General features: G+C 43.7%; 1 protein-coding gene across 3 annotated transcripts in view; it reads left to right on the top strand.

Moving 5' to 3' along the window:
* CCDC187 (coiled-coil domain containing 187) overlaps positions 1-22101 on the top strand; it is a 68846-nt gene that overhangs the window by 32875 nt on the left and 13870 nt on the right. For 2 of the 3 annotated variants that reach the window (XR_006276129.1, XM_038374438.2), the window contains exons 14-24: positions 6563-6657; positions 7672-7782; positions 9220-9338; positions 10348-10484; positions 11095-11240; positions 11379-11566; positions 12882-12969; positions 14706-14852; positions 15865-16046; positions 18763-18947; positions 21178-21290. Coding sequence is in view for 2 of the 3 variants with exons in the window: in XM_038374438.2 (XP_038230366.1) it covers positions 6563-6657; positions 7672-7782; positions 9220-9338; positions 10348-10484; positions 11095-11240; positions 11379-11566; positions 12882-12969; positions 14706-14852; positions 15865-16046; positions 18763-18947; positions 21178-21290 (1511 nt within the window). In the remaining variant the exon portion in view is untranslated. The remainder of the gene's footprint in view (positions 1-6562; positions 6658-7671; positions 7783-9219; positions 9339-10347; positions 10485-11094; positions 11241-11378; positions 11567-12881; positions 12970-14705; positions 14853-15864; positions 16047-18762; positions 18948-21177; positions 21291-22101) is intronic. The other variant, XM_043499153.1, reaches the window with a different exon arrangement.

Consider the following 22101-nt stretch of genomic DNA (forward strand, 5'->3'; position numbering starts at 1 on the left):
AGACTCCTTTGGTGTTTTGCTTTAAGATCATATAGTAGAAACTGAAGCATCACCTCACGTATTTCATAACAGCTACAACCTCATTGCCTAGCAAAGCTCAAACAAGTTTAGTCTTTGACTTTCAACTGGCTTTAAAGTGTTTTGCAATGAGCCCCCTTTCAGCAGGGAAATCAGAGAAAAAAAGATTAAGTGACTTTCCTAAGGTCACAGGAGAAGTTAATGTCAAAGCAGTGATTACAATGAGCCCCCATTTCAGAGGGCTGTTTGCACCCTTCATTATCCGACAGATAAATCAGACCATGGACTGTTTGCTCAGGAAGAGACTCCCTCATTCTGTCTCACAACTACTCTTCTCCCAAGCTCTAGCAGGTCACTATTTGAAACATCCCACTCCAGGAAGTGTCCTGGGCACTTGTCTCCTACATTGAAGCAACCAGCATGGTTCTTGCACCACTGGTTGCATATTAGAAGTGCAGTGGATTGGGAGAATTCAATCCAAACGTAATTGGTGAAAAATGGAAGTGACATTTTATGGAGAGATTTTCACAACTTTGACCAGCTATAGTTTAAAGATTTAATAGCTTATATTTCTCTGTCCCACATAAAGGCTGGAACTATAGCTAACATGCTCCAATCTGGAATGATCTCCCTGCCTAGCTCTGCTCCCATTAACTAGCAGCAGAAGCCAACTGCTTTGTTGCTGGGAAAACTGCCATAGGTAGAAATTTTGGCTGCCTCCTGGACTACTGTGCAGAGTTGCAGTAGGGGGAGTTGAATCGGGCCTACCAGTGGAATTTTGGCCAACCTCTTGTGCTATTTAAAAATAAGCACAAAATATGTCAGAGGACAGTGAGAGTAGGCAAAGTGATTCCAGAGGTTAGCAAGCAGATAGTATGAAGACAAGCCAAAAATGTGGAAGTGCTCAGCTCACAGGCAGGTTTATTTATATAGGGAAACAGACCCAAAACACAAAGGCTACAATTCAACAAGATACACAAAACTGCCAACAGTCCTATCCATTTTCGTGGGCTCAACATACATAACTTTAAGCATGCACTTAATCACACGGGACTACTCTCGTGTTTAACGACCTTGCTGAGTCAGGCCTAAGGTTAGAATTTAGCCACCTGGTTCACTTCTTAGAGCTGCAAAAATTAAACACCCTCTCAGCTTAGATCACAAAAGCAAACCACTCAGTTTCACTTAGCTACCATCTGTTCCTAATCACGCTCCCTCCCAGGCACTCCTGCACTAGAGCAGCGTTGAAATGTTTGGGCTGTAAACACCGCAGAGGAGGTTCTCCCCTCCCTATCACAAACTGTTTCCACTGGAGGTTGATTTCCTTGACTCATGGAAACATTTATCAGGCTGAAATTGTGAAAAGCTTGATTCAAATTTGACCTGACTTTTCCCCTCCTCTTATAAGGTGATCATGGCACAGGTGATTGGACTTTCAATTGCGAGAACCTCTGAAAGGGATTTAGAGTGTCCAAGGTCAAGAGGGACCATTGGGATCATCTAGTCTGTCCTCCTGTATAAACACAGGCCACAGAACGTCCCCAAAATCATTCCTAGGGCAGATCTTGTAGAAAAAACATCCAGTCTTTATTTTAAAATTGTCAGTGAATTGTCAGAGAATCCACCAATATCGTTGGTAAGTTGTTCCAATGGTTAATTACTCACTGTTAAAAATTTACAGCTTATTTCTGGTCTGAATTTGTCTAGCTTCTAGTTCCAGCTATTGGATTTCTTTGCTAGACAAAAGAGCCCATTATCAAATATTTGTATTTATAGATTGCAGTCAAGTTACCCCTTAACCTTCTCTTTGCTAAACTAAATAGATTGAGCTCCTGGAGTCTATCACTATAAGGCACATTTTCTAATCCTTTATTCATTCTCGTGGCTCTTCTCTGAGCCCTCTCCAATTTATCAACACCCTTCTTGAACTGTGGACACCAGAACTGGACACAATATGCCAGCTGTGGTTGCACCAGTGCAAACGTACGCGTGATCTTGGGTTGCTGAAACGCCCTGCAGGCTTACACGGAAAAAGAAAGCTTTTCTATAAGAATTACTCCAATTTTATCATACAGGAAAAAAATACAGCGTGATAGTTAGTTGTCCCAAGTTGCACTTACATACCTTTCAAGTTGCAAGTGCGCATCTTGGTAATAATTGGTTTGGACTGATTGCTGACGCTGGCAGAAAAAAGGGAAGCTGTCCTTGAATAAAACAGCAGTAAGTGCCTCTGTCTAACTTCAAGTGATTAGAAAAATGAGACTTTGAGCCCAGCTTTTTAAATTATATCGAGTAGGGATTCTACAGGGTTTACTTAGATTATGCAGGTGTAGTGGTAAGTGATTTAATAAATAGCCTCAATGTGCGCACACTCCGGTATGTTTTTTTAAATGCTATTGGAATAGAACGGAGGCTGTGAAATTTAGCCAGATAAGGGCGTTTTTGAATGCAGGATGCAAAGAGTGCATCAGGATATAGCAAGATGGATAACACGAGGGTGCTGGATGAGTGGGGTTTGTTTAAATGAGGTCCACCTTTATCTAGCTTGCTTTCATGCTGGGCATATGTAGGCATTAGGTGCACTTGCATCATCTGCATTGGCAAGTTCCCGCTACAGGTTCTATAGAACTGCATCTGACCTGCTCCATATGCATCTGCATGGCACATACCACTGTGCACACCATGAATGAGGTTCTGCATTAAGTTGCCAACAAGCTTCTTAGCATACACTCTGCCAGGGAATGTTCCTGAAACATTCCCTGGCAGAGTGTATGCTAAGAAGCTTGTTGTTCCTGAAACTATTTAAAGTCAGGAGAGAGACAGTCAAGATGGACACTACCACGTGCTTTAGCGAAACAATATTACTCACTGGAAGCTATAACGTGACTTCACATTAACCTTATGTTCAAGAGAAATAAAACAAGATGGAAGCGATGCAGCAAATCATTTATTCACTGTGGCCGAAGTGGCATTTTGATGCCTCTAACCCATACAGCAGTAACACTTTCAAATTTGGAGGATAAGCTAAGGCTACATCACAGTCAGTTATATCCTGGAGAATCCCTTCTGGATTCCCAGCCAAAGCTTTGGAATGACCCAGGTGTTAGAGTGCCTTTAACCAACCAAATAAGCAGAATTAGTGTTTAGAACCTTAGTCTATACACTTGTATATAAAATTACCCTATATACAATTATATAAGGAGACACCCTGAAATTGTTGTTGAACGTGAGGAGGAATCCAAGTAGAAGCTAAGGTACTGCTCATCTGTCTTTTCCCTACTACTCTCTTCAATACATGCAATATCTTGCTATGAATCAACAGTTCTTTTCCCTGCAATGTCACTAAAAATGTGAGATTTAGCTTTTTGGCTAAAGTACCTTGGAACATTTCACCAGCTCAGTATTGCCAGTCCAAGTATGCAAAAGTCATGAGTCAGGTCCCCAAAATCATGAGTTTGTGTTTTTTTAAAGACAAAGATTTAAAAAAAAAAAAAAGTGATGGATTCTTTTTATTTACCTCCTGGTTTCTGTGTCTGTAGGACACATTTGCTTTACCTTTTCAAGTTTTTCTCCAGAACCAGGAGAGCTAGAAACATCCTTTTTTTTAAAAAAAAAAAAAAAGGAAGCTGAGATTCTCATGTACTCTTCTCTTGAGTCCAGAAGCTAGGTCTTTTTAAAAAAGCACCAAATATCATAAGACTTGTGCTAAAATCATGAGAGCTGGCGACGCCACATGATGTCGGTGAAGAGCTCTGCTGTCAGTTTCATCACCTCCCAAAGTGGCAACAGTGTTCCCGTAGGAAGCCTGAATAAATTTGGGGCATTGACATTTGATTTCCCTCACCTCTGCGTACACATGCCATGATGCTTTTCAAGTCAAGAAACCCACACACTTTCTGCAGCGTTGATAGAATCCCCTATTAAAAAAAGGGGCTTTGGCATTTTAAAAAACCCTGCATATGTAAAGCTAGCGTGGGGTTTTGGGAACCTTTGGACCCGACGTACGGCAGCCTGATCTATCCCCCTCAATGCAAATATCCCTGAAATCCGGGGGGGGGGGGGGGATGCAGCTCTGAAATCTATAAATCAGGCCCATTTCTACTTATGATACACACGACCATCCATTTATGATATTCATTTCTGACAGTGACGCAGCTCAGAGTAAATATGTAACCTGTCTGAGCGGGCTTCACAAACTCATCTGAAAAGCTTTACACAGCCAAGAACCTATAATTAGTAAACATTACATCACCTATAGAGCAACAGCCAGGAGAGCTGTAATAAGGAAGTAGCTCTGAGATGGGAGTGCCTAGAGTAAGAACAAGCGACAGCATCAATATGCTGTGGTTATGAGATGTTCCTCCCTGACAAAAGGAAAGAATCACAATGGCAGTGCAGTGCTGAGAGAAGTGGACATGGAGGAACAGGTGCAGTGCAGCTAGAAGTCTGAAACAGGTGGATCAAGGTTTGAAAGCTTTTGTTCTATTTTATGTGTGTGCATTCTGTAGATGCAGCCCCGAGAGAGGGAGGAAAAGGTGGGATTACACCCCCTCCCCATTTGTACCCTCCAGATTCCGGGCTGCTCCAGGGGCTGAAATAGCCCCAGGTAAGATAGAGCAGCCCCTAGCTGCTCTAACTTATGGCAGCCAGCCCTCATCCAGTCCCACTGCCAGCACACACCCTTTGAAGTTCCACCCCTTTTCTCTGCCCCTCATGTTGCAAGGGTTTATGCTAAAAAGATTATCCAATTGCATAGAATGGAGCAAAATCACTTTGAGCTCCTTAGGCTAGAGACATTTGTTTCCTGTGGATGCAGCACTGTTTCAGCCCTGGCTGAGCCCTCTCCCTTTTGTGGCTGGTCACCAGCCTTTGGATCCTGCCTGCTCCCAAGCTCACTAGATCTGGGCAGCATCCAAACACGGTCTTTAATTCTGGTTTCTGAGGCACACTCCTGGGGTGCAGACCCCCTGGCTTGCACCCCCTCTTTGGAATGTGGGACCCTACAGTCCAGCTGCACTAAGCCTCAAGATCAGCACTGGACCCCATCCAGTCTCTCCAGTAGCTTATGCATGCTCCCTTAGAGCCACAAACACTCATTCTTAGACGGTACAGGAGGGATACAGAGCTACACAAAACCAGCAAAGCCCTGTATACTCTCCCTGAGTCTATGCTGACCCATTCCCCGAGTCCCTAGGCCCAGTCTGTGTGTGAGGCAGGTAGGCCCCCCTTTCCCTTGCAGTCCATCTGGTTGCTGGTGATATTTGGCTGGTGAGAGACGGGGGGGGCGTGTCTGGTGCAGATGCTCTTAATTTAAGTTTCAGTCCCCTGTCAGAAATTCACTGGACAGCTTCAAAGCCCTAGTCAAGTGGCTAAAGTCCCAGGGCCCAGGAGACAAACTGGAAGAACCAAGTTCCTTTAGCCTGGCCCTGCCGTTCTCATAAAGGAGAGTCGTTCAAAGGTGATGCCCCCTGGATGCGTCTCTCATTCAGGGTTGGACACGTAGGATCCCTAACACAAGAGTGCAAGCCAACATGAGGGTTACAGCGTGCAGGTGTGATCAAGGTCACCCTCAAAATAGAGATAGAATGTGGTTTTCACAGAATCAGACTGGGGGTGCAGAGTAAACGCCAAACTGTCACAAGCACATGGGAGGCACTACTGCTCTAATAAAGGCCAGAAATCCAACCAGGAAGGCCTCTGAAAGGAGATCCAAGGAGGTGTCAGCGGGGTGAAGCAGCTAGGGGGTCATATATACACTCTTCTGTCCTCCTGAGTAGCCACCACCTGTCCCTATGACTAAGTAACACACATCATCTGTCATAATATGCAATTTGGAGGGCAGGGCCAGCCTTAAAGCATTGCAGAGATCGGGAGTAGCCACCCCATGATCCTGATGAAAAGTAGCCTTCAAAATGCTGCTAGATTACATATCACATAACATTGACCAAGACCCCGATCCAACCAGCCATCCCTGTTCAGCAAAGCAGTGACACACAAGTGTTTCAATCCCATTGACTTTGGTAGGACTTAAGCAGGTGCTTCAGAGTAGGGTTGGATTGGGGCCTGAAGTCAGTGATGATTTATGCAGATTTAGTGATGTGGTTTTGGCTGAATGGAGCTATGCTACCAGCAGCTGCAGATGCCTTAGGACATCCTGCTCCAGATCTCACAGCTTGTGGAGTGGTGGCTAGTGCATAGCACAGAATAGGCAGATCAGTAACCCTTTCCTCTTGGCATGGATCCCTGGGACAGCCCTGGGACTTGGTGGGTTCCTTGCTGGCTCTCTGTACCTTGCCGTGGCTGCTGTGTGGTTGTGATCCTGGATGTGCAGTTGTTGGAGTACACCTGAAAATGCAGGTCTCAATACAGCTGTCTCAATACTGCTCTCTCTGGCTAGTGCCCCATTGGCTATTTCTGTTAAAGCATTGGATGCTTTCTCTAATGCATTCCTTATTGAAGGAGTACAGGCGGGTCCTATTCTTTCTTCAGAATTAATTCATGGCTAAAAATTCAGATACGGTCTCTATTTTCCCATCTTTCATAGGCAGAGACACCAGATGCATAGATCCGGAGGAGAGATACAGGGATCACCTTGAAAACATACAGCAAACATCTCTGAGGCTGGCTCACAAACTGAAGGTAAAGCGTGTACCCTAAGCAAAATTAAATGTGGATTCAGTTCTCCATGGAAAGATGCTGGATATTCCTGTACATGCCTTAAAGCAGGTTACCTTCAAATGGCAGTGTTAGGTCTATGATCACAGCGTTGCCACCTCAGGTCAACTCCCAATGACACCTACACCCACTGTTAACTGCTAAGCCCAATTCCCCACTGGCAGACCCAATTCTAGCATCAACAGGCAAGACTGGATTGCCCCTGGGAGACACAGTGTCCTCCGCTGCAAGTGGCAGTACCCCAACCTGCTACAGCCGAGGTCAATGGGAGCGTTGGTAGTGACTTCAAAAGAGCAGGACCACACCTATAGACAATCCTCCATCTCTTTATTTTCCTTTGCCTGCAAAGTTGCACTTTGGCCCCAGCTCCTGCTGTGTGGGAGGTGAAGGTCACTGGCAGGTCTGAAACACCAAAAGGGCAGAATGCAGCCATGGGGCATGAAGGCCACAGTGGTGGTGGGGATCGGTGGACATCATGGGTACTTTTTCTGTTACCCAGAATTTGTACCGATGGTGAAAGAGTCCTTGATGCTATTTCTCTAGAATTAATTAGATTTCAACCATAGGAGACAAATTCTGCCTGGGCAACCATACCGAAGCCAATAGGGTTACATGGCTGCTCGTGAGAGTGGAGCTTGGCATTGTGTGTTGAATTTGGCAAGTTACTTCCCACAGTTTTAAAAACAGTTATTACGCACAATCATTTAAAGAAAAGCCCACACCACGTGTTTGGACCTTAAAACTGAACTCCGCTTCCTTATATAAATTATTCATCCTTTCATCCCCCCAGCCACATTCATTATCACAGGGTTTCTAGTAAAAGCTCAGCTACATGCACCAGTTTGCCTGCAGTAGCAAGAGAGCAAGAACAAGTTTTTCAGCTCTGGGCATTGTTAAAGTCCTTGTAAGGAGCTCACAGTGAGGTTTTAAATTCATGGTAATGAGCTAAGAAGTCCAACAATTTTCTCCCAAATCCAGGCCAATCAGCTCCAGCAGGAAGGGCGGCTGGCTATCCGGGGTGAGAAAGCAAAGCTAGAAGCTCAAGAGAACCAGAGAGCTTTGGATGAGTTGCTCAAGCATCAGTTAGCGGTAAATCTGTGTGGCCCCAGCAGCAGGAAAATGGCACCATTCCAGACTCGACACTATCATCTTTGGAATCATTCAGACCTGGGGCCAGCACCTACCTGCCTCTCTCACCTGAATGAACAAAGAATGCAGACTGGGGGTATATTTCCCAAAGTATTAGAGCCCAGATCCTCAGAGGTACTTTGGCTTCCATGGAACTTGGGTGCCTATGGGAGGTAGGCACCTACATACCTTTGATGATCTGGGCTCATGTCTCTTAGGTGCCTGAATCCCATAGACAGTTGGTGGGACTCTGGCACCTTGGAAAATTTTACCCCAGGCATCTTTCTGTAGGACCTTTCACTGTAGTGTCTGAGCACTTTTCTCCTGAAGGGTTGTAAACTATTCTTTCATGCTTCTATTTCACGCCCCATAGGCCTCTTGTCTGACCAGAGCCAAGGAGTCTCCTATTAAAAAAAGAAATATGTGGGGAGGTTGGTGCACGGCTTGTTTTTCTGTCTTTAGGTCTCCAGGTCCTTAATTCAGGCAAAATCCTACTGGTGTCAATGGGCATTTGCCAGAGTAAGGGATCCCAGGATTTGGTCCCATGTTCATGAATACAACGCGTTGGACTCAGACCCAATGTGCAGTCCTAGGGCATTGCTATATTATTAAGAATGCCATACTTTGTATGATGCTTTGACCACTACTTCTGTCCATTTCTACTAGCGGCACTGGTAAAAGAAACATCTCATTGGCTTTTTAAAAAGAAAGACCAGAGGGTAACCACAGTATTATGGGACATGCTCATTGTCAACAGAGCAGCTTCTGTGTGAGCTATCATGGGACATCTCCATATGCCTACATAATCACTTCACTGCTAGCCTCTAACTCAGTGGTTCACAACCTTTCCAGATGACTGTACCCCTTTCAGAATTCTGATTTGTCTTGCGTACCCCAAAGTTTCACCTCACTTAAAAGTGACTTGCTTACAAAATCAGACAAAAATACAGAAGTGTCACAGCACACTGTTACTGACATATTGCTGACTTTCTCATGTGTCATAATTATAAAAAATCAATTGAATATAAATATTGTACTTATATTTCCGTATATTGTATATAAAGCAGTATAAACAAGTCACTGTCTGTATGAAATTTTAGTTTGTACTGACTTCGCTAGTGCTTTTTATGTAGCCTGTTGTAAAACAAGGCAAATATCTAGATAAGTTCATGTACCCCATGAAAGACCTCTGAATACCCTCAGGGGGTACACACATCCCCCTGGTTGAGAACCACTGATCTAACTCATTAGTCAATACAACTCTTTAGGGGTCATTGGAATATGAAAGGCACTGTATAAACCCAGATTCTAGCCCATGAGAATTACCAAAAGGGCTGAAAGGTGACACCTTTTGTAAAGATCACTCATTTGTCATTGGGATCCATTCCGTTTTTACAGGGGCTGAATGGCTCCCAAGCCAGCTGTACTGTGAAGGCAAGACTTAAGCATGCTAAGATAGACCAGAGAGAATATCAATTTGAAGGTGATCCTGAAAGAGATGATACAGCCGAGGACAGGTACAATAAGCAACATACAATGGGATGCTTGACTGTTTTACTCTGTGGTTTGTTCAAGTTCAATGACTCAGGGCTTTGGAGTGTTTGAACTCTGCATCAGCGAACTGTGCATCAGTAACATGTTTCTGCTGTGGATGTTCTTCAAGTTAACAATGGGAATAGCTCACATGGCAGCTGCCCTCTACATGGGATTAGCGTCCTAACCCTTTTGATGTTTCAGTTTTCCATTGTAAACTATACATCCTCCAATTGCAAGCTTTCTCTGGCCTGATTTTTGCCCAGATCCTGAAGGGAAACGACTCTGCCATGGGCAGCGAGTATCATAGGCTAGGGGAGGCTGAGCCTCCCCAAATAGCCCAGCATGGCCCCGCCTACACGCTGCAGGGTGGGGGGCCACTCTGCCCACCCAGGGCTCTGAGCCCACAGGCAGCCACTGGCCATGGTTGGGTGCTCTGGCAATGGAGGTGGGGGGGGGGGCGCGAAGAGGCCTCAGGCAGAAAGGGAGGGGCCAGGAGCTAGCCCCCCACAACAGTCGAGCCGGTTTACCCGCCACCCATGATCTCTGCTGTATTTTCTGTAGCAGGAAAAATTGTGTTTAACTATAGATCAAAGATCTCATTTATTATTTTGATGAACAGGAACATCCTTTCCTCAGTTCCTTTGATTTACAGTCAGGTATCTTGGATAAATATCTATGTTGCTACCTGCTGAAGAGAAGGAGTATCCCTTTTGACCAGCATTGTCAAGGAGCATTTTTCTAAGTGCACATTTTCATACTCATTTAAAGTACTTGAGAACTGGTTCCAAGCTCACACTGAGCTAAGTACCAGAAAAGAAGTTTTCATATGTATAGAAGATCCACTATAGAATAAATATTACTAACACGCTGTTATGAAAGGTACTTGAGATCAACTGAGGAAGAATACTTCCCAAGAGCTAGGTATTATTATTGTTCCTGGCACCTAATATACCAAAATATCATGTAAGAATGTGTTTCTCCCCCCAACAGCGGTAGCTTTAGAGCACAGTCTCCTAAACAATCTGCACTGAAAACTGAAATCAACTGCAATGTGATGGATGCCATAAAAGCCACAGAGAGAAAATCCACTGGGGAAATGAACCTGGATTCCTCAACCCAGCAACAAGGTGACCATCCAGCTAGGTGATTTAGTGGCATTTGGGGGCAAATTTACAGGTGCCCTGCAGTGGCACCAGAAGTGGAGCAGTATTTTGGGGTTGGGTAGAGATTTCATCAAATTTCTTACTGCACCTTTGAAAATTTTGCCCCAAATGATTTAACTCACCGTATATATGAATAGTCAGAACAGTATCTTTATAACCTCTGATCACTCTATAGGCATTAACCCTGAGAACACCCTGGTAGTTAAGTCAGCTAGTGTCATTAACGTAATTTATATAACAGCAGGGAAATCAGAGAAAAAAAGATTAAGTGACTTTCCTTAGGTCACAGGAAAAGTTAATGTCAAAGCAGTGATTACAACACATGAATGTGTGGCAGGCTTCCGACCCCGTGCTCAGATTGTCTAGTATTTTGGAATGGAAGCTAACTAGCCTAGAACACAGTATGAACTGATCTGTTTGGAAGCATATTAGAAAGCTAAATTGTTTAGCTTTAATTTATATTTTTTACAACCACGCTATAAAGTTTTGAAATGGGATACATCACTTTTCTCCCCTCCCTCCCCAGTATGAAGAAATATTTTACTTACAGTGACTTTAATGTCTCTTTCTTTAGGATCTCTGTCTGCAAAGCATGGTGACTCTTCGCACATACATCGATCCTTGAATCCTTTGCCTCCTTCAGTAAATCAGCCCAACAGCAAGACGCTCACAGCAGATGATTCAGGAGACAGCAGCGAACACATGGATTCCACAAGCCAGGTATTTGGTCTCCAGAGTTCCTCTCCTGCTAGTCGTTGCACGTGGAGTCACCCATGTGGCTTTTAATTGCAATGCCACACTCATGGGACATCCAGCGGCTTCCCCCCAATAAATGCAGCCCTCTGCTTCTGCTTTTAGTGGAGCGAAATCAGTCAGTTCTACGGAGGGTCCAGCACCTTTTGCCGTTTTAGTTTGACAATGGCCGAGCAGTACTTGAGGGAAGAAGAACTACGAGCCCGGCACCAGACTGCCCTCCTTCGACTCCGTGAAAAAGCCCTTCAGGAGAAAACTAAGGCAGAGCTGGCCTGGCTGGAGCATCGGAAACAGTGAGCCCATTTTGCATACCCTTTCCTTATTTCAGTACATGGTAAACATGCTGTCTGACTGCAACAGGCCAGTCAGAACAAGGCAGCTTGGCTCTGCCCACTAAGGAGAGCTTATACCCTCTTCATGATAGGCTACCTTGTAAAAGCAGAGAAGTAAACAACTTGCCCCTTTACAGGGCAAATTAAGGTACAACCAGGCTTCCCCACAGCCAGAAGGGACAAGGCCCAGCTTGTTTCAACCACATCCAAAGTCTGGCTTTACTCCAGCTAAGCTCTTATATGCAGCTTGGCTCCCCACACCAAATGCCTCCTGGAGTGGGCTGGAGCTGGAGGTAATTAATAAATTCCCCACAGCTGACCCAGCCTTGCAGGGAAGGCAGATGCAATTCTTCTTCTAACTAGAGTGACCGTTAACCCCTTTCCTGCTAGCCTCCAGTCAGGCATACATAAGATGAAAGCCATACCATGAGCCTGAACTGGAACCCTTCACCACCTCCTGGATTTTGGGTTAGCTTCCCTGTGAGTTAGGGAAGTACAGTTATCCCCATTTCACAGGCAGAGAGAGAGACATGCAAGGTCACCCAGGATGGCTGTGGTAGAACAAAGAATTGAACCCCAGTTGTCTGAAGGCCAGGCTAACACCCTAACCACTGCACCCGCCTTCATCTACAATATGGAGCATGCCATAAAAGCAAAATATACGATAACTAAGGGCTGGGCTTGGGGGAAGGGCTCTCTTAGGGACTTGTGAAGGACTAAGCTTTGCTTGCTGAAGTGGCTGCTCTGAGTCCAAGCTGGTAGTCACTGGGTGTTGTTACCATCTGGGGTCTGTTTGGTAGCCTGAGTGAAATAAGTTTGCTGGGTGTCACTCCACAGAGTATGCATCACAATACATAGATATTAAGGGCCAGATGTCCAAAAGAGTCCAGGCCCCATTTAGGCATCTGAAAGGAAGTGATCAAATTTTCAACCCAGTTCATCATCCAGCAGTTCCTACTGCTCTCTGTGGAAAGGACAGAATCTCCATTGCTGTCAATGAGAGCTGCAGTATGCTGGGCGCATCTGGAAACCTGGCCATCTTGCAAAGAGGTACAAGATGAAATGGGCTGTGAATACTGAAGTATCTTCTCATTCTCCAGATGGGGTTGAGATACGGGCAGGGCAGCATGGTAAGCCTTGCACTGATGTATTTGTTCTGAGGATAAAGACATCACTCCAGGCCCCAGCCCTGTCATGGGGACACCTGTCATGGGCATTGCATTCACACATCCAAATGTCCTTCTGGTAGTGATTTTGGTCTCCACCCTGCTTTCAGCTGTCTGGATAATCTGCGAGACAGTGAGGAAGTGTCTGCCATAGCTGAGAAGCAGCACAAAATACTAACCAGGCTGAAGCAAGAGCAGGTAATGTTATTGCAGTTACACAATCCTGCTTTCTTCTTGAAAAACAAGGGGAAGATTTAACACTCAATGCTGATGAGAATCTCACGAACAGTAGTAAAGGAGTACATAGTGTTGTTGCACAGACTTCATAATATACTTCACTGATATTGATTTTTATACCTCAAATACGTTATTTTATGCCATGGACTGTCCTCTATACATTGTAAAGAAGCAGGAAACATCATTTCTCTCTGCAACTCCAGTGTTACTGCAGTTATCTACTCTTAGTGTATACATCCAGATTATATGAGGTGTTTAGGATTCCATTGCTGAGATACAGGAAATTAGCCAACAGCTAGTGGTGGTCTTGTGTCGCTGTTAGCAGGCTGGCTTGCAGCACAACTGAGACAGTTGCTGGTAAAAGCATTTTATTTCTGATTATACAGTCATATATATACGATAGTTGTTTAACCTTTTTACAATTCATTATCCAATGTCCTTATCTTAGTGTTTCATTATTCTGCTGTGCTGGAAACTAGAAGTTGCTTCTCATGCTATTAGCTTTGTAGTGTGGCCAAATTCCCAACCTGTATAATCTTGTTTACTTCGTTACTCATGACCCGTGGGGTAGCTTTATGCTCTGCCAAATTCTGATATCTTCCATTGAGAAATTCTTCCTAGAACATTTGATAGTCTCCATCTCCCACAGTCTTGTGGCTAAAACACAGCCATGGGAGTCAGATCTAGATTACGTTCCTGACTCTGCTGTAAATTCCTCTGTGACTTGGGACAAGTCCCATGCAATCAGATTTTTCAGAAGTGGCCTGTCATTTTGGGGGCTTGCCCAGCCTTATATGCCTTGAAGGAATCTGATTTGCAGAGCAGCTGAGTATCCACAGCTCTAATGGCTTCATTTGGAGTTGTGGGAGCCCAGCCCACCTGAAAACTAGGCCCGGGTTGTCTCAAGTTGGGCAAGCAACAACCAAGTTATCCAGAATTAGTGATCACCTTTGAAAAGTTGAGCCCAATGGCCTGACTTTCAGAGGTGCTTCTTTCATTAGCAATATGTGTTGCAGTCAGCAGATAGAGTCGTAGGACAGAGATCTTTACTCAGCATGCACAGAAGCACCTGGAGAGAGGCCTGTGTATCTAATAGCAACCTGGCCCAGCATGCTCACCTGAGCCCCTGGTGTCTTACCAAATAGGTCCCTCATAAAACCTGACTCTCTTTCTTCAGTCCCCATTATACTACAGTGTTGAGCACTGGTGCTCTCTCTGATTGAAACGGGATCTACAGGTACTCAGCACCTTGGAAAATCAGGCCCAAGTGGGCAGTGGGAGTCAGTGTCAAAGCTTGAGTTTGAAGTGTGGAGTTTCTGGCTCCCATGTGCTACTAGACCATGCCTCGCTCTCACCTTTCCCAGCCCCCCAATTTTCTCTGCACATGCTTTCATCAACATTCAGAACAGTTTGCCACTTTCTAATAACTCTATGAAACATTTCCTTTACCTGTTTGCCAGTAACCTCGCGTATCTGGGCACAAGTCAGCATGCACTGCTCAAAGCAAAGACTGAAAACATTGTACACAAAAATGCACATAAAAATAGCTATGCATATTGAATATCCAAAATGCACTTTAATTGCAATATTTCCACCTGTTACTAATTATAATAAACTGACCTGTAGGCCATTTTCATGTGTATTTGTATTTTAACTGTAATTTACGCTCCCCCCTCTTCGCTGTCTGTTCTGTGCAGGCGGAAATCCAGCACCTGCGAAATATCTACAGGGCAGCTCACCAGGAGAGAAAGCTGCTATTAAAACAGCAGAGAGAAATCTTACTGATGCAGCAGTCAACAGCACAACTCCAGCGGGAGCTGCATGGGTTGGCACAAGGGCCACAGGTTAATAGAACCCTTAAAAGGCTACAGTAACATTTGGCATTGGCAGATTTGGGGCATTACAGGTAGAGGAAAGTCATGGGTTTGGTATCTTACTAACTGCAGTAATGCAGCTAAAGCAACGATAAATGTTGCTATGGTATTGACTCCTATAGGAAAAGAGGAATGATATTTTACTTGCCCATTAAAAAAAATACTTGCCTCAACAAGCTGGTGAATACAGTTTAGCAGAGTTGGTATAAGCTGCGCTGGAGGCCTGGCATGGGTAAATTTCACTTCACCCTAGCGGCCTTTGAGCATCAGCATATAAATGCTCTGCCCAACAGAATAGGGATGCACATGTGATGTGACAGAATTGAGAGAGGAAACGCACATGGGATTAATGTTCTAGCCCTTCGCCTCAAAAATATCAGTACAAATGAACATGATGCCTCATCATAATCTGGGGGGGGGGTTATATTGATTATACGCTGTCAGTCAATCTGGCAGAATCTGGCATTGGTAATACCAGCTTTGCTCAAAAGAGGTACATGCCCAAGATAGCAGATCTGTTGCCCATGCTCCACTCCCAAAGAGCCACAATACAGAGGATGCACACCCCTTTCAGTGAGCTCATGAAATCTTTCCTCCTCTATACAGCAGGACTGCAGGGGTTCCACAGTAAAAATGGCCCTCCACACCTGCAGAAAAGGGCTCAGGATTCAGGATTTCCTTGCATCAGAACCAATCTAATGTAACACCACTATCTTCAGCGAATGCAGATTTATACTGGTGTATCAGTATAGCCCTATACATATATTTTAAGGGTAGCAATTTCAAAAGCATTCAGTGAGGGCTTTGGCTGAACCTTGCTCCCATTAAAGTCAATGGGAGTTTACTGGTTATTCTTTCAGCCTGTAAGAGGCAGGGACTAGAGGTTGCAGTAGTCCCTTGGAATGGAAAATGACTGAAATCAGAACCGACACTCATTGAAGAAACCCAGGTAAACTCTTATGCATTGCCCTGTTCCTTTTAGTTTACAAACAGCTCAGTAGACCTTGAAGAAGCAATAAAGCAGAAGAAGACTGGGACAGTTTCCAGTCCAGCAATATCGTCCATGCCAGCAGAAGCTACAGCATACTCACAAAGGCCTGTTCTGTCAAGGAATGGAAACTGGTGTGCCCAGTTAAATAATGCACAAAGCAGGAAATACCAGAGGTCGGTAATAGCTTTTAAATTCTTTTTTACAGTTATGGTTACTGATAAAACCAGTGGGGAAAGGATGTGTGTTGCTATATCCCAGCTAACTGACCACTCATTAAAGCCAGGTTTTGAGACTCACGAACATAGCTAATTAAGCGTCCAGCACTCCTGAGAGATATATAAGGGACTTGTCATGGTTACATAGAACTTGTGGGACACACTGCTACAGCTGCTGAGCAGCATACAGCAATAACACACAATAGGTTAGGACAGAAAGGGAGCCTGTGCCCAGCTGATACAGCAGTGGGAGTTTCTGTAGGCAGAATGCAGTTATGTGAGTTGGAATGTGGAGATGAAGAAAGGGCTATATGATCTCTAATGACAAACTATAGTGGAACCACGCTACTATAGCTCATCTGAAAGATATCACCTCTAGAAACAGTGGTGCACATTCTTTTGCTGGCACATGGGTCCAACAGGCAGGTATGTGAACTGTCTTCATGGTCTCCCATCTAAGTACCTGCCATTCCCGTTGACTCCAAATGGAGTAGTGGGTGCTCAGCACTTCTGAAAATAAGATCTATAAAACACTCCTGGGATTTCATACATACCCACTGAACAGCAGCCTTCCAAAGCAGGCTGATATATATGTATAATATAGGGAAATATAAATTACACCTCTCTCTATATAAAGGAGCCTCACTCATTATAACTAAGAGCCAATCTAGCAGGCTGGTGAGTTAGTACTGGGCATTTACTTAGCTTCCCAGAGGGAAAGGCTTTCAAATAAATCTCTGCATGAAACTGATCTATAATTCATGTTGTTATTGATTACAAGTCACAGGAATCCTTAGGAAGGTTTCTTGGCTGGACTTTCACTTCTTATTACTGAGTTTGCTCATAGTGGAAGAGTAAATATTAGCCCAAGTCCATAGCAGACAGGGCCTAGTACCCAAACTGTGGCTGCGTTGTTGTATACTGATCTGTTTCACGTGTAAGACTGCAGAAGGGTAAGCATGCTATCTGTTCACCAGTGCAGGTGCATTAATATTTTATACCAATCAGGATAATAATGAAAAGCAATTGGCATTCTCTGTTACTGTCTTAGAGCTGTTGTGGGGGTAGGCGGTAGAGCAACACTTACAAAATTAAAGAAAAAATTAAAATAATGTTTCCAACTGCCCAGACATAACAAGTAAATGCTGATATTCTGAAAGCACTGCTGCTGTTAGATTATATGAGTGGATCAGGCTGGTATCCAGGTGCTGCATTCCAGAACTTGTAAAGAGCCACCTGTGATAACTTTCTGCTTCCAGGCTGATTCAAAACACCTTGCAACGTTGGTTCATTTGGAAAGAGGCTAACCCTTCCTTAAAACCATCTCTAGAGCCTCATCCAAACAGGAAATGTTGCAATAGTGGTGCCCCAGTTTAATAGGAAAACGTTAACAGCAGAGGAAATCCTATATTATTTTTTCAGCATTCTCCTACAAGACTTGGGGCCTGATCCATAGCTCATTGAGGTCAATGGAAAGTTTCCTGTTGCCTTAAGCGGGGTTTGGAACAGATACTATATGTATTTTTATGCAGAGCAGGACTAGATATTGCTGTAAATTTAAGCAAATCTATACCACTATTATTATTGCTTTTTCTCAATTTTTCATCCTAAAGAATTATACTTATTAAGCTTTATTCTGTATAGTGGCTTTAATCTGAATGTTTTACACTGTTTATAATAATTATAAAAGGAAACAAAAATAATAAAAACAATTATGTAGTCATGTTTTATTGTCAAATAACAGTTTTCAGCTAAGGAGTCAAATACATCTTCTGAAATGTATTTCCAATTGTAATTTTAAGGATTGGTGATATTAGTTGCTTTATATGACCACCTAAAACTATTTTGTCCAAATTAAAAAAGAGAAAATAAAAAATATATATTTCACGGCTATCCAATAGCTGATTAACTCCTAGAAGCGAAGATAGTTTTAGCCCAATGGATAACATATGAAAAGTGTTTCAGTGTTTTTATAGTAAATGGCTAGTATGCACCACTGCCCTCTGCAGGGTGGAATCAAATTGCTCAACTATGTGTCATGGTACCTGTACTGCTAACAGTTAATGGAGAATCTCCTTTAATTCAAATGGTAGAGCTTTATGCCTTTGGAGTAGGAGGATATGAGTTCTATTTCCTAGTCCCTTTTAAGTTCAAAGCCATTACAGTGACCAACATGTGAAGTTCAAATAGCCACAGATTTGTTATGTTAGATTTTTTTCATATAAAATAACTGTTGAAATCTAGCAAATCATTGCTGACTTGAGTGAGAACAGCATGTGGGCATCAAGGGCTAGAATTTGGTCCTATACTTTTCTTTCCTTGATGCTGCTGATTTATTTATTTTTTTTTTAGTCTTCCACTGTGTATGGGTGAGAGGGTAGGGATTTCAGCTATGCAAAACCCAGCAATAGATGAGATGACGGCAAAATGCCGGGTTTTTTTGCTAACTGTATTTGGAATGGAAAAACAAATGCTCCGTGCAGGGAATACTACTGACTTCAATATTCTGCTGCTCTTTCTACAAATATACCCACATAAGCATTCTCCAGCCTCTAAGAAGGACTTGCAGTAGCCTTTGATACATACCTTTATTGACTTCCCCTGGGTTTGTCATGATTAATTGGCAACCATGAATCAACCTGAAATCATTAATTGCTTGTCTAATTGTGTACAGATTTCCTATTGAGAAAGAGAAAACATCGCTGCTATGCAGGCAACAGACAGAGGCGCCTCAGAGGTGGAAGCAATGGTCAGGAGCACAAGACCCTGTGGTGTTTGAAACAATGGCCAAGGAACCATGTGATTCCAGTGATCAAAGCACAGGCCCACTCATGATGGATAAAGACTCTGAAAACACAGGTATCCAATACAAAAGCTTCCATGCCAGAACCATCCCAATTGAGTGGCATGACCATTCAGTCAAAACAAGCAAACATGGTAGAAGTTGAAAGCTGAAACCCTCCATGTAGCACTTTAAATGATCTGTTAAAAGGGGACGATTAATTCAAGGCCACAAGACTGGCTTCAAGCCTGAGCTTGATAAGTTTATGGAGGGGATGGTATGATCAGACTGCCTACAATGGCATTATAGGCAATCTGCGACTACTGGTAGCAAATATCCCCAACGGCCGGTGATGGGACACTAATTGGGGAGGGCTTTGAGTTACCACAGAGAATTCTTTCCCAGGTGTCTGGCTGGTGGTGTGTCTTGCTGAAATGCTCAGGGTCTAACTGATAGTCATATTTGGAGTCGGGAAGAAATTTCCCCCGAGGTCAGATTGGCAGAGACCCTGGGGTTTTTTTTGCCTTCCTCTGCAGCATGGGGCACAGGTCATTTGCAGATTTACAGGAGAGTAAATGGTGGATTCTCTGTAACTTGAAGTCTTTAAACCATGATTTGAGGATTTCAGTAACTCAGCCAGAGGTTGTGGGTCTGTTACAGGAATGGGTGGGTGGGGTTCTGTGGCCTGCAATGTGCAGGAGGTCAGACTAGGCGATCGTGATGGACCCTTCTGGCCATAAAGTCTATGAGTGTAAGCATATTTGAACCAATGTAAAATATTTCTGTTGGACTAGGTTTGCTACATTTTGGTGTCCGAAGTAGACCTTGCCACAATTATCCATGTTTTTGTCATCGCCAGATTGGATTTCTGGATTATGGTCTACTCAAGAGTTACTAGGGAGCGTCAACCATTGCAGAATGGTTTCACTTTTATAATACAGTGTAACTTGGTTAAGAGGATAGATTTAAATACTAGTTCTAGGGGAATTAAATAGATGTCAAGCTGGTTTCTTTAGGGCCATGAAATCACAACATAAGAAGCTAAAGAATGCTGGAACCAGAAGATAGTATAAATACAAATGGGTCTTTTGCAGTCAGGCAATACATTTTATGTGCCGCACAGTTGGTTGCAGTATACAGAATGCAGCTTGATAATGTTGGGCTGGCAGACAGTTGATGCGCATGTCCAGAGGTTATGTTCCAGGTTTATGATGTTTCATAATGCACCCCATATATTTTATGTCATCTGCATTGCATTCAGAGAGTGAACTCCTGGCCCTATTGAAGTCAATGACAAAACTTTCATTGACTTCAGTAAGGCCATGATTTCACCCAGAAAGTGTAAAGCTATGGGGCTTAAGCTGGCCTTAAGTGATACGTAAGTCTTGTGCTAGCTCTCTGCACAGGGGTAAAATTTTCACCCAAAATGAAGATTTGTACTTTGAAAGAGTATTTCACTTTGGATCCCAAGCCCCTGCACAGAGGTGTTTCACCCTTTGATAGCAGAGGCGACGCGTGGAGGGGGACATGCGGGGTCATGTGCCACCCCCAGATTTGCTGCTTAGCTTGTATTGAGCATGTTCACATGGACTGAGCGTGCTCAGTAACACTGCTGAAGCCAGTTGCCCTCACTCTGCACCCTCACTATTGGCAGGCACCGGTTGTCTCTTTTTAACAGTAAAAAAATAATAGAGGCACTAAGATGTTGGCAAAGCTGCATCTAAGTGTTGCTGTAAATCATCATTGTTTCTCCAGGCTGGAAATTTCATGGTATCTCCCACGGGAAAATGTGATCAATATTTTTTTACACACAAACACTCACTGTGCAATATGAACTCTTATGAGGGTTGACAATCTCCATGGGTCCTTTTCTTAATAGAACAAATACTAGCTAAAAACCAGCTTACACTATAAACAACCCATCCTTGAGTATCACTTCCTGGATAACAAAAACAGAGGTACTTTTGTTGAACCCCTAAAAGGAAGGATAGCTTTGTATAGCTGGAGATTGGTGCGCTAGTAAATTAATGAAATGGATAGGATGGATGTACAAATAGCTGTGTGATTAGACAATAAATGTTTGAATAATATTAAGTATTATTGTTAGTTGCTGCTACTTCTGTTGGGGTGATTTTTATTCAGACAAGGAATATTTGGGGCAAAATCTTTTTAAAAATATTTACTTAAATACACTTTTTGTAAACCATGAAAAATTTGTGTTGAATTTAACAAAAAAATAAAGTATAAGTTACCTTATCCATGCATAAAAATACACCATTGTAACTTTAAGAACTTCATGTCTTTCAGAGATTAATGATAGGCGTCATGCTCTCTTACATTCGGAACACACAAATTCAGCCGAAACGGATGAAGCTACACTCACCCCTGTTCTGATAGAAGACAATCCCCATGAATTTCTTGTAAGCACATCCTTCTTTGAGATCCTGTGTCCGCTTATGACCACATGGCCACTGCAATAATTCTACCCCAAGGCCTATGCGCCAGTCCAAACAGGGATGAAGTAATGCATTGGCTTTATACTGGCCTCTCTGCACAAGGGTCGATTCCACCATTTAAGATCTTGAATAGCTTTATAAGCAGGAGCTTTTATCACTTGCTAGGTTAAATTTACTAAGGGTAACTGGTTTGAAAATATGGCTCCCTTGTGCTGTGTGTTGTGTATTGGAGGCTTAAATGCTGTGTGGCCTAACCAGCGACCTAACCTTCCCCTCCCTTGCTCCCAAGGGCAGTAAACTATTACATGCTCATACCAGCAGGTCATTATCCCCACCACCCACCTGCAGCAGAAATGCAGGGAGGTTGCATAGGGTGAGTGTGTGGAGGGGGGGAACAGGGGGGTGTCTTATGCCTCCTTATGTCTGTCTGTAGGCCTGGCCACTGTCTGGCCCTTAAAGGTATGTATGCACAGCAGCTGGGAGCAAGCCTCCCTGTCCGGGTAGACAGACTCACACCGACTGTTTGAGCTAGCATGCTAAGAATAGAAGTGTGGACATTGCTGCCCAGGCAGTGGCTCCGGCTAGCCGTCCGAGTCCAAGCCCGTCCACCCTGTGTGAACCAGCTCAAGTGGTTAGCCTAGGTTGCCACCGTTGCAGCAACTTCTATACTGCTATTTTTAGCATGCCAGCTTGAACGGAGCTAGCGTGAATCTGCCTATCCGGATCAGGAGGCATGGTCCAAGCTGCTGTGTAGACGTACTCTGAGGTACGTCTA

The sequence above is a fragment of the Dermochelys coriacea genome, chromosome 16 (assembly GCF_009764565.3).
Source record: "Dermochelys coriacea isolate rDerCor1 chromosome 16, rDerCor1.pri.v4, whole genome shotgun sequence".
NCBI classification, from domain to species: domain Eukaryota; kingdom Metazoa; phylum Chordata; order Testudines; family Dermochelyidae; genus Dermochelys; species Dermochelys coriacea.